Source organism: Equus caballus, chromosome 31, assembly GCF_041296265.1.
Source record: "Equus caballus isolate H_3958 breed thoroughbred chromosome 31, TB-T2T, whole genome shotgun sequence".
NCBI classification, from domain to species: Eukaryota; Metazoa; Chordata; class Mammalia; order Perissodactyla; family Equidae; genus Equus; species Equus caballus.
In genome coordinates this window covers 15792753-15805256 of record NC_091714.1, presented here as the reverse complement: position 1 = coordinate 15805256, position 12504 = coordinate 15792753, and the positions used below count along the sequence as shown (strand labels likewise).

Below are 12504 nucleotides of genomic sequence, written 5' to 3'. Positions count from 1 at the left end.
GATTTGCGTGCGTTCAGCTGCCTTTCCCTGGCCCTACAGGCATCTCTCAGTTAGTGGGTGATGGCACTTTTGACTCCGTCCTCACCTTGATCACCACAGTTTCTATCCCTTTTATTTCGGGAGTACCTTCCTCCTGGTCATTATGGCCCAGCTATCTTTTTCTAAATCAAGTTCGAGTTACGTGCCACTAACTCTGCTCCAAAGCCTCCAGTGGTTCCATGCAGCCTTCAGAACTAATATCAGATTAGCTTTAACGAAAGCTTTAATGAGATGTAATTCACATACCATGCAATTGGCCCATTGAAAGTATGCATTTCACTGGGTTTTAGTATATTCACAGAGTTATACACCATCACCACGATCAATTTTAGAACATTTTCGTCCCCCATAAAGAACGCCCCCCCATACCTGTTAGCAGTCACTCCCTCTCTTCCCCCAACTCCCCAGGTGGAGGTAACCAGTAATCTATTTTATGTCTTATAGATTTGCCTATTCTGGGCATCTCATATAAACAGGATTAAGCAGTATGTCAATATGTGCTCTTTCGTGACTAGCTGCTTCCCTTAGCAAAATTTTTCAATATTTATCCATATTATATATATGTATAAATGCTTCATTTTATTATTGAATAATATCCCAGTGTATAGATACACTTCTGCCTTTTGGCCACTGTGAATAATGCTGCTGTCAATATTCCTGTACAAGTTTTTGTGTGGACGTCGTCTTCATTTCTCTTGGGTCTATGTCGAGGAGTAGAGTTGCTGAGTCATCTTGTAAAGCTATGTTTAAGATTTCGAGGAGCTTCCAGACTGTTTCCCAAAGCAGGCGCACCATTTTCCATTCCCACCAGCAACGTATGAGGGTTCCACTGTCTCCATTCCTTGCTATTGTCCATCTTTTTGATTATAGTCATCCTAGTGAATGTGAATTGGCAACTCATTGTGGTTTTGATTTGCATTTTCCTAATGGCTTATGATGTTGAGCATCTTTTCATGTGCTCATTGGCCATTGTGTATCTGCTTTAATGAAACGTCTACTCAGATCCTTGGCCCTTTTTTTAATTGGGTTATTTGTTAGATGTCCTTCAAAACCCTTTATAATCTGGTCTCACGTAATATTTCTAATCTCATTTCTAGTTATCCCTGGTGTGCCTCCCTTCCCCTCCCCTGTAGACTCTGAGCTTGTGGCTGTAAGAAACTCACTCATGATTCCCTAAATGTCATGTTCTTCATGCCTTTGCCCATGCTGGTCCCTCTGCCTTCCTCTGTGCCCAGGTAGGGTTGTCCCCCACCTGCCCCCCATCCTTACTGAAGCAAGCTGCAGTGGAGTGTGCCCACTTCTCCCTCAGGTGGTCTGCAACCCAAGACTGAGCTCCCTGAGGCCAAGGACCATATCCACTTGTCTCTCTGAGTGCTTAGTGCAATTAACATGGAGCCAGAACTCAGTAAATGTGAATGAACTATGAAGATTTGGGAAAATACTTTTTTTTTTGCCATGCACTCATTTATGATATGGTAAACATTTCCCCATAATTTATGCTTTGGGTGATGAGGCCTTCATCTAAACATTCGGATTTAACAAAAACAAGCGAAGTTGGAATAGAAGTGACAACAAAAGAAAGATGCCTGCGTTGTACACTGATCTTTCCTCCTGCTTTTCTCCTGATTGATGACTTTTCTTTGTAAATCCAGACACGCAGAGGCTGACGGGGCCGCTGTGCTACACGCCTGTCCTTGATCACTCCTAGAGGTGAGATCAAAGCAGAACTGGCTGCTGAGGGTCAGCAACTTGCCACATGATCTGCTCTCTGCCTCGTGGCTTTAACTACTTCTTTGAGAATATCAAAGCTGTGTTAGCATCTTTACCGACACCATAAAAGGAAATAAAAAGTTTGTGACAAAACCAAACAGCAATATATATACCTTTTAAAATGTTGTTTGGGGCCTTAAATTCATAACTAGTGAAGTTTCTTCCTGTCCAGCTCAGGGCAACAGCTGTTGCTTGTCCTATTTTTAGAATTTCGACTTATAGGAAGGAAAGGAGTGGTGCCACAGCTAAGCAAGGTCAGAATGAACAGATGCACCCAGAAGATGAGGACGTGTATTTCAGAGAAGATGAGGACGTGTATTTCAGAGGTGGCACCAGCGGATGGCCATGTGCTGTCCCCAGCTTCTGGTGCTGAGACATGATGCAGAACTGAGACCTCAGATCCCCAAGGTAGCCCCAGGTGTGGGGACACCTCTAGAGAAGGGGCTTGGGCTTCACCTGAGGGCATAGTGTCTGGGCTGATCATCAGGCTTGGAAAGACTGTAGACTGCTCATTTAATGCAGACCACCAGCGCAGCAGCCAGAGGGGGCTCTGCACAGCCAGGATGCCCCAGGGCCGGGCCTGGGGACGTGGGTTGGGGAGGAGAGGAATGTGGAGCTGCTCTGACCCTTTAGCTGTGTGGACTGACTGCAGAGACACCATTAGCACCAGCAGCATTTCACACACTCCAGAATCTCATTATAATTGAAGCACTTTGTGAACCAAAATCAAGACTCCTCTAGGAAGATAAAAGGTTAGGAAGCTGCTAACTGGCTCGCTCTGGGAATCAGTCCCAGGCATCAGGATAAGGCGCATCAGTCCCTGTTCCCACGTATACTTTGGATCAGGTTGGGTGTTTGCCGGAATATAAGGGGGAAGCCCGGTCTGTGCAGAGGCTGAAGCTGATTTTTATAACACGGTCTGATTGCCGGCAACACCGCCTTAGCTCTGCTCTGTCTGGGCCCGAATGTGGTGCGCCGCGCCCCCCAGTGGCCGGAAGGAGCAACTACGTGCCATGCCCCCAGCCCGCCCGCTCGCGGTTCCCAGCTTTTTCCTTTCCTTTTTTCTTATTTTATTGAAGTCATAGTGGCTTATGACAAAAGACGGGGGGAGTGAGAAATGGATAAAGGGGCACATATATATGGTGACGGATAAAAACTAGACTGTTGGTGGTGAACACGATGCGATCTCTACAGAAGCTGAAATATAATGATGTACACCTGAAATTTACACGCTTATCAGCTTTTTCTTGATAACTCCCTTCTCCTCCACCGTTCTCTTTCCTGTGCCCACTCTGGGCCATCCCAGGCCCCCACCTCCTCCCTGGCCCTAAGAATTAATGAGTAAGATCCTCATCGTCTGGAGGAAAGAGCAATAATAAAACCGTTCTTTTGTTTGCGTAGGGGAAGGGCTGGCGCTAATGGGGTCAGACAGGCAAAGAGTGAAGTGATAAATAGGAAAAGGAAGAAACAGGAAATTGACATACCAAAGAGTGTGCCAAAATTGTAGGAATACACCAACTTGTTTATCACACTGTGTATCAACATAGAGAGCAAATCTGAAGTTTCCGTGAAAAGAACTTAAGAATTTAGGGCTGCCTGAAATTTTCAGAATTTTAAAAACTAGGTTCTGACGGGTTTTCATGCCGTGTGCTTGGATATGAGAGGTGTGATCGTGTCTGTGTATTGGAACATGGCATAGTTTCGTCTAAAAGTTTAGCTAATTTCTGCCATAAAACAAAAATAAGAGATTTAATGCTCAAATATTCGAACCTTTTACAAGTTGCCTTGATCAAGTGTTAAAGACACAATGTTCCCTCGTGACAGCCCTTCTCAAAGAGTCCTGGAACGGAGAGCTAGCTGCTAGCCCCTCACATCAGTGCAACGTGTGTGTGAAACATGGTGAAAATATAAAATACTATAGGTGCTAAAAAGGAAACTGTGTTTTGCGCCTCATCAGCCTTTAGACCAAAATAAGGATACAAAAGACAGTATGCAAAAAAGGCAGTAGAATTTAATATCTGTGCGGCTATTTCCTTTAAGTAATATGAAAAGCTGAGATACAGGAGTAGATCGGTGCCAGGAATGAAGTAATGGTTTAGATAAAAATGCTGCTGACTCCGGTCTTATTCATCCCAGCAACTTTTAAACCCTCCCTGGGTCTCTCTGCCGAGCCCTAGTGACCACGAAGAGCTCAGCTACAAGGAGGGCTCCCCTCCTTTAAAATGAAACACATGACTGCGGAGCGCTCTGCCAAGTCCTGGAGCGCGGCGGGGGCGGGGCCGGACCCCCGCCCGGCCCCGGGGGGCTGGGTCCTCCTATAATTAGCCAGGGAAATGCATCCTCAGTCCGCCTTTTGCTGCAGCTCCGAAGGCACCTCCAGTTCTCCGGAATCCTTGAAGGGGGCTTGGCGCGGCGTTCTTTCTGATCACAGCAAGATTGCGCGGGGTTGGGGAGACCCCGTGCCGCTTCAGCCACCTGCCGAAGGAGGGCAGGGCCGTTCCGCTCATCTGCAGGCGTGCTAGTAAATATGCTGGGGATCATTGCTATCACAGGTAAGGCGGAAGGCAGTCTGCTGGGTTCTCCCTGGGCGGCGGCAGGTGGAGGAAGTGCTTCCCTCCCTCCGACCTGCGTTTGGATGGGGGCCTCCAGGCCAGGGGCTGGACGCGCGGTTGGCATTTGCTCCTCTCACTGTGCTCATCAGAAGAGCCTTCTCTCTGGCTTAGCAAGAACCAGAGAAACCTAACGTTTTCCTTCGACCCGTGAAGGAATCTTCTCCACTGTGCCTGGGGGAACCTCGAATGACTTTTCCAAGAGATCCATGTTAAATTGGGATGAATTTGAAAATAGATTGTGAAAGCCAGCCTATTTGCTGTAGTCCTAAAGAAAGTACGTTCCTGTTTTTGAGAAATTGCAATATTTGGCATTGTGACCTGCCTGTTAGGAACTTTCAGTAAAGGGCCACTTGGCGATTTACGAGACTCAACTTTCAACTCAGGTCTAAATGATGGTTTTAAGAAGGCCATAGTTACCGCAAAATTGGTGGCTGGCAGGCAATAGCATTTAGGCAATGAATAAACAAAAATGTGTGTTTCCTCATAAGCTTGCTTTCTACAAGTGTGGCTGTATGAAGTATAATGTTTAATACTTCCTTCTAGCAAATAAGTTACATATATCAAACTTGCAGAATTCCCTTGCCGTTCTGTTAACAAAACAAAACTTTGATTGTTTTGTGCACTTCGTGCCGTGGCCTGACTCTTTAAGAATCTGCCTGTTTCCTCTTCCTCTCTCTGCCTTTCCCCCATCAAGAAAAATTAACCTCCGTTTGCTGGTTTAGATTTATAAAACCTGTTCTTCTCTAAATATTTGAGATCATTATGCACCAAATCTACGTTTTCTTAAAAGCACAGTATAGAATTTCTAGGACTGAAAATTTTTCTCACTATAAGTGCTTCAGCAAAGCCTTGTCCTTCTTTGGAATTTTAAATGATGTGAAAGTTTAGCAAAACTAAAAATATCTCACACTTCCTATAGATTAGCTTGTTTATTTTGAGATTTCCTTAAAATTCCTTTCCCAAGTTAATTTCACCAGCCTTTCTACAATTTACTCAGTATGAAAGTTCATATGATCCCTAGAAATTATTATTAAATAGACTCTACAAAATAAAATAAAAAACCCAAATTCTCCATTTTTCCAGATTATCTATTTTTCTGTGAATGAAACATAGAAACACCCAATGCAGAGAAAGTTTGCCTGGGAGTGTGGTTTGTGGGGTGTCACAGGGGGTGGGGCTTCTACCACCCCAGCTCTTTCCTGGGTGAGTTTCCTGTGGGAAAGGAAGGTGGTCCTTTTTTTTTTTTTTTTTTTTGAGGAGGATTAGCCCTGAACTAGCTGCTCAATCCTCCTCTTTTCACTGAGGAAGACTGGCCCTGAGCTAACATCTGTGCCCATCTTCCTCTACTTTATATGTGGGACACCTAGCACAGCACGGCTTGCCAAGCGGTGCCTTGTCCACACCCGGGATCCGAACCAGGGAACCCGGGGCCCCCGAAGCAGAACATGTGCACTTAACCGCTGCGCCCGGCTGGCCCCTAATGTGGTCCATTTTAACAGTAAGTAAGAGTTAAACTTGGGGTACTTGGGGCTTTAAAAAATTGGTTCAGATAATCCCAATGGAATGATTAATGAACAGAAACAGTAGGAAAGACTGTCTAATTTTTAAGGCAATTTCATGTAATTGGATCTGTTGCTGTCTGAGGTTTACTTTCATTACAGTGTGGGTATGGAGGGATGTAGCAAAATTTTGGTACTTTTTCCTGGTGATAAGAAAACGCACAGCAAATCTTAACTCCAAAAATTTAAGAGCAAACGTTTCTTAGTGGAAGAAGTAAAAAATCAAAGAGTTTTCAACTGCTTTTTTTTCCCCTCTGACAAGTTACCAGATAAAGAAGATTTATAGTCAGTAGTCTTGAAATCGTTGGTTAGAATCTTGAAAAGCAGTGAAGGTTTTAAAATTGGCGTTAAAGATTAATTAAAAATCAAGGATTTCTTTAACTTTTGGGATTACTGATTTAAAATGTGGAAGAAAGTTATTCTTGTCCTTGTTGTAGTGTTACCTTCTTTGAGGAGTGTGCTTAAAGTTTGTAATTAATGGGAAAGAAACAAGACTAATGATATTTTTGTAGAGCTTCTTAGGAACGAGTTTTCATTTCCGAAAGGAGGGGAAAGCTGACACTTAAGACTGACCGTTCCCCACCCCCCCCACTCCCCCCCCACCCGCCCTGGACCCCATACACACAAACCGCTGACAGGGATGCAGCAGAACATGAATTATGAAATGATTGATTTTTCACATTCCATAGTATTGCCTTCCCTGAAGCCTTTCCCTCACATCATGGTAGCAATAACTTAGTTTACAGACTAGGAAATAAGCAATTTGACCCGATGATGATGGACACGTCCCCTCCACCACCCATATATCCATGGCATGCCAGCAAAAAAAAAAAAAAGCTTTTTGAATTGGGAAAATATCTTTCTTGATTTCCCTAACATTCTAGTTTATTTATAACTCACTTTTCTATGCAAATAGACTGTCTGAGTATTGAGTAATGACTCCTGCTTACTGAGTGCTCATTCTGTGTGGTCATTATTGTTCCCCACGATAATCCTGCAAAAAGTGGTTGCAGACCCCCCTTTTCATCATGAAAACGAAGTTTCTCTTGGTGCTCCCTCCGCAGCTACAAGAAGCACCCCTGCAGAGCGCCTTGGTGAGAATCTTTCTCGTGGTGTGAAGGATGCTGATATTGGCTAGTGGTACCCACGTTTTTACAAGCCTGCCCAGATGTCTAAGGGATCACTGAACACCACTGTCAAGACCAGGGCCGATGATGACCATCTCCTGTGAGCTCCTGTATGGGGTTTCGCTTCTCTGAGTTTTAATCTCAGTGAAACATCTCCCCTTGGAGGTTTTGTGGTTAATGAAGGTTGGAACAAGGAACGCTGGGTGTGTAGGATATAAGGGATGAATTTAGAATGCAGAGAATTCCTGGAAAAATTCCAGGACAACCCTGCAAATCGTGGGGGAAAGCTAACCAGTTCCAGATGTGGAAGCAAGCGGCCCCGATGTGCGTGGGGAGTGGGGAACACTCGGTTACGCCAAACTTAAACAATCAGCCTTGTAGCTTTTTGCGGTATTGCACTTTTTCTCTAACAAAAATGATAGTTGTTTCATCGAAATATGATAGCTAAGTTTGGATTAAAAAAAGTTAAAATTTTGTAATACAGAATAGGAAATTTTCCTTCAAAGTGTTGTTTTTTCTTTTATACCTGTAAAATAAAAGAAAACAAGTTATACTTTCATCTCTTAATCTCTGAGTTTTTGGAAAAGAAAGGCAATCTTGCAGCTTTTGGAACAACTGATTATTGCATTTTGTAGAACTTGAGGGCAGGGTGTCCATGCTGAAAGCAGCTTTTGCTTTTTTGGGATCATGGACCCTTTGAGACTGGGGAGGCAGGAGAATTATGATATTTTCACAAGGAGAATGTATATTTTCCTGTATTCATTGTGATTGATTTTATACATTGAGATTCACTGGACATTTGTCTACAGATAACCATAGTTTAGTTTAGTAGAAGATAACACCTAAATGGGAAAAGCTTTAACAGTTCTGCCAAAGTGGGGTTTGTGTACGTGAAATGATTTCAAGCATTGATGTCTTGAGACACCATTAAAGATACAACTTTTCATGTAATACCACGTTCATTCGACTTCATGAATATTCCTCAGTCCAGAGTTGTTTTTTTTAAGCCTGGAAGGGACTTGCGATGACAAACCTGTTCAAAATATTAAAAAATGCATAAGAGATCATTATTAACGCTGTGTTCTAAGTTTTCCTGTAATGTAATTGACAGTAGTTCATACTTCTAATGATGAAAATATAGTGACAGATGTTCACTCCAGAAAGTGTGCACTGCTGGTTGTCGTTTTTCTTCTCCCTTTCACTGTTTATTTGAGGATATCTTTCATCTCCCTTAGAAAAGCAGAAGACAAACAAAAAGCATACCAAAGCCTTGCTGAGAAGCTGCACTAGCGACTTTGTGCGTGTCCAGCCTGTACCCTTCCTGCATCTCTGTGCCATACCTTCATCCTAAGGAACCTCCTGCGAGGGCATGTTCAGAAAATTAGGTCACTTTTGAAGTCATTCTTTTCTTTTCCAAGTAATGTTTTCAAGATACGGACACTCAGACAGGCATATGATTAGAATCTCCTCCCAGAAGAAGAGACCAGAAAGACATGGTTTCTGTGGTAGGGTTCATGTAAGAAACAAGACTTGGATGATGCTGCTTCCACTAATGGTGGATGTGGAAAAACATGTCGACACAAGCTGTATACCAGGCAAGACTGTGCTGGGTGGTGCCAAAGAATGTGTGGACCTTTGCAAGGTCTGTAGTCTTTTCTGCCCTTTTCAGTGTCTGTAGGGTGGGGAGAGAGGACCAGGGACTAGCAGGACAGTATGAAGCTGGAAGTGTCAGCCAATCCTGCCTCCTACAGCATTTCTGGTTGACTCATGGATTGACTCTCTTTCCAAACCTTTGGGCCATTTTTGATGCCTGGGGAGAATGTGGAGTTTCTAGCTGAATGGTGGCATCAGTGAATAAGTGAGCGTCGTATTTTGACTTTATGGGCGTTTGAGATTCTTGCTTAAGAGCAAATTTATTAATGAATGTTTGTGAGTATGGTTGTGAATGGATTCTGTTATGCTGAGTCTGAACAGGTGAACATTGGGCTATCTTTAAGATACCTGGAAGATATTAATGTCAGCCTCCTGTCACTCACGTACTCCCTTCATTCCCAACAGCCAAACCTGCTGGCTTGGTCCTCTCGTCCGTGCTACCACATCCTTTAGGCTGTTCTTGTATGCATTTAGCAGCCTCCCTTTTGCTCACCAACCTGTGATCTTTCACTCATTCAGAACCATATGCAGACAGCACATAGAAATACCTTTAAAAAACTAACCACAAACTAGAACACGAGTGGGAATGACGATGATCTTGCCTGGGGATCTCCTCCTTCAGCCAGACCCTGGGAAATGTGGGGTGATTTTGATGAACTGTATACGGTTTGGTTTGGGAGAGAAGGAAAAGTGAGGAAGGGAGTTCACAGAAAGAACGGCTGTGGCCACATTGGACTTGCTCTTGGCCCAAAATGAGGAAAGGGTCTAGATCTTCACAAATAAAGAGAGAGGACAGGGAGCTAACTCAAGATGTCTGTGCCCTGTTTTTTCCCTATGAAGTGTTTATGTTGGAAGTCAAAGAGGTAAGAATAGGTGCAATATGATGTTTGACTTTACAGAATCTGAAAGGGCACCTACACTTGATGTATTGGTGGATTTCTGCAGCATCTTCTGGTCCTGAAGGTCCGGGAAAGTCTCAAGAGGTCCAGCGTGGAAGATCTGAAAGCTGCTCAATGCTGCCCTCTGCTGTTCAGAGACACATTCTGGGGTTTGGACAGTGATTTTGTGCACGTGAATGTTTGTGACGTAGTGCGATAGTGAAGACTTGGACCAACATAAATTGTCTAACATGAGGGAGACGTGAAAATTAATTATGCAGCCATTATGTTGTAGTTTTGAAGACTATTGAATCCAGAAGAAAACACTCAGAGATATTAATAGTGATTATCTCTGGACATTATCTTTATGGATGTTATTCCCAATTTTCCATATTTTTAAGTCTACTACAATTAATATTGATTACTTTTGGAATCGGTAAAAAGTAATTAAAAATAAGTAGTTCTGGGGGCTGGCCCCGTGGCCGAGTGGTTAAGTTCGTGCGCTCCGCTGCAGGCGGCCCAGTGTTTCGTTGGTTCGAATCCTGGGCGCGGACATGGCACTGCTCATCAGACCACGCTGAGGCAGCGTCCCACATGCCACAACTAGAAGAACCCACAACGAAGAATACACAACTATGTACCAGGGGGCTTTGGGGAGAAAAAGGAAAAAATAAAATCTTTAAAAAAAAAAAAAAAAAATAAGTAGTTCTGTTCTGAAGAAAACAAGAAGCAAACAAAGGAACCATTAGAGTTTTTGTTTTATTATCATTAAAGATGGCCAACTGGGACTTCCTCCGCCTAACCAGCCTTTGCAGGAAGTTCTGGAGGTGACCTGTTACAGGTGACGTCACTAAGAAGCTTCAGGAAATTTGCCCAAGGGCCCAGTGCTTAAGTGGTGCCGCGGAAATTTGAACAACAGATTGTCTCCAGAATTTATGCTCTTCATTCTTGTTCCCCTCTATCTGAATTCTCTCTCTTTTTGGAGGGAGAAGGAAGGCAGTTTTTCAATGATTTAATACATGCATAAAATTTCTATTATGGTATATGATGTGAGGCAAAGATCCAGTGTCCTCCTCTAAAATCAGGTAGGGTGACTCTTCACTCTCTTCTATTTTTGCTGTTTTCTCTATTTTTGTTAGTTATCCGCACTTGTTTATTCATCTGAGTGATTTTTTTAAAACAATAACTTCAAGCTTACAGAAAGTTGCAAAAATAAAAATAGTATAGAGAACATCCTTATATATACACCCTTTACCTAGATTTACCCACTGTTAGCGTTTTACCTCATTTGATCTCTTCTGTTGGAAAACAAAACGAAAACAAAAACCAGCTTGGAGGTTTGTGTCGTGTCTTATGTAGGCATGAGATAGAAAAGTTTCTGAACCATTTGAGGGTAAGTTACATACAGCATGTTCCTTTACTCCTAAATACTTGTGTATTTCCTAAGAATAGAGGCATTCCCTTTATAACCTTAGTACCCTTATCAATGCCATATGTTTACATTATTATTATACTAATCCACCATCCTTATTCCAGTTTTATCAGTTAATCTAATAATTTCCTTTAGCATTTTCCCCTTGCATTATAGGATCCATCTTTGGATTGGGTATTACATGCCATATGCTTTTGGGGGGTGGTAAGAGGCTTTATTTTATTTTATTTTATTTTATTTTTTTGCTGAGGAAGATTCACCCTGAACTAACATCTGTTGCCAGTCTTCCTCTGTTTTGTATGTGAGCTGCCATCGCAGCATGGCCACTGATAGATGAGTGGTGTATGTCTGTGCCTTCGTACTGAACCTGGGACGCCGAAGCAGAGCACGCCAGACTCAACCACTGTGCCACCAGGGCTGGCCCCTACATGCCATATTCTTTACTTTCTTTCAATCTGGAACATTTCTGTAGCCTTTGTAGACGCTGACATGTTCGAAGCATATAGTTCTCCTCTCTCCATTTCCACCGAATTCTTTATTTTTTGTTTGTTTTCTCCTAATTCAATTTGGGTTGTGCATTCTTAGCCACAGATGCTACTGTGTCCTTCTCAGGGTATTGCACACAGTGTCCAGCTGTCCCTCATGGGTCGATGTTAAGCTGTTGCCGGACTTCTCCACTGCATAAGTGGGGTTTCCTCACTCTTTTGACTATCAAGCATGTAAATATCCTGCCCACTCCCCCAATTAAGAACCCACTGATTCTTGGCTTTATCCAGTCTTTACCTTGATGGCTGCAAAAGGATGGTCAGGTCATCATTTGAATCACTGTCCGTGAGTGGGTGGGTAGGGCATATCCATTCTTTCTTGTTTTTAAAGCATGACTGTAACCATGAAAAAAACACTTTTTACGCTGAAATAGAATTTAAATTGCTGTTCACACCAGACATATAGCAATTTTTCCATCTAAATGTGGGAGTTGACATGCCTAAATACCTTTTCTTGTCATACGTGACAGTTACAAATTTTAAAAAGTTTTAACGATTTACGGAAAACAAGAATTTTAATGCTTTGAAAGTATATAGAATTAATTGTTCTTTTAAAAAGACAAACTTTGTGTTTTGCTCCTATTTAATGCATTGACTCGACGTGCCCTGGTGCCAGCCTTTGGCCCACCAGAGATGCCACACACCTACTATATGACACTGGCCAAGTCATATGACCAGTTTAAACAAATAGAGTTTATCTTTCAGAGCAGTTTTAGGTTCACAGCAAAAATGAGTGGAAAATATGGAGAATTCCTATATGCCCCCTGCCCCTACACATGCATAGTGTCTCTATCAACATCCCCACCAGAGCGGTCCGTTTGTTACATTTGATGAGCCTACAGTGACACATCATTATCACCCCAACCTCATAGTTTACATTAGGGTTCAC

At 42.9% G+C, this 12504-nt stretch overlaps 1 protein-coding gene across 3 annotated transcripts in view; it reads left to right on the top strand.

Annotated features, from left to right (window-relative positions):
• AKAP12 (A-kinase anchoring protein 12) overlaps nucleotides 1–12504 on the top strand; it is an 87329-nt gene that overhangs the window by 62747 nt on the left and 12078 nt on the right. Inside the window, exon 1 of one of the 3 annotated variants that reach the window (XM_005608180.4) lies at nucleotides 3934–4361. The exons of the other annotated variants lie outside the window; for them this stretch is intronic. Coding sequence (XP_005608237.3) covers nucleotides 4337–4361 — 25 coding nt within the window. The 5' untranslated portion in view covers nucleotides 3934–4336. Of the gene's footprint in view, nucleotides 1–3933; nucleotides 4362–12504 lie in introns of those variants that run through there. 3 annotated transcript variants of the gene reach the window in all.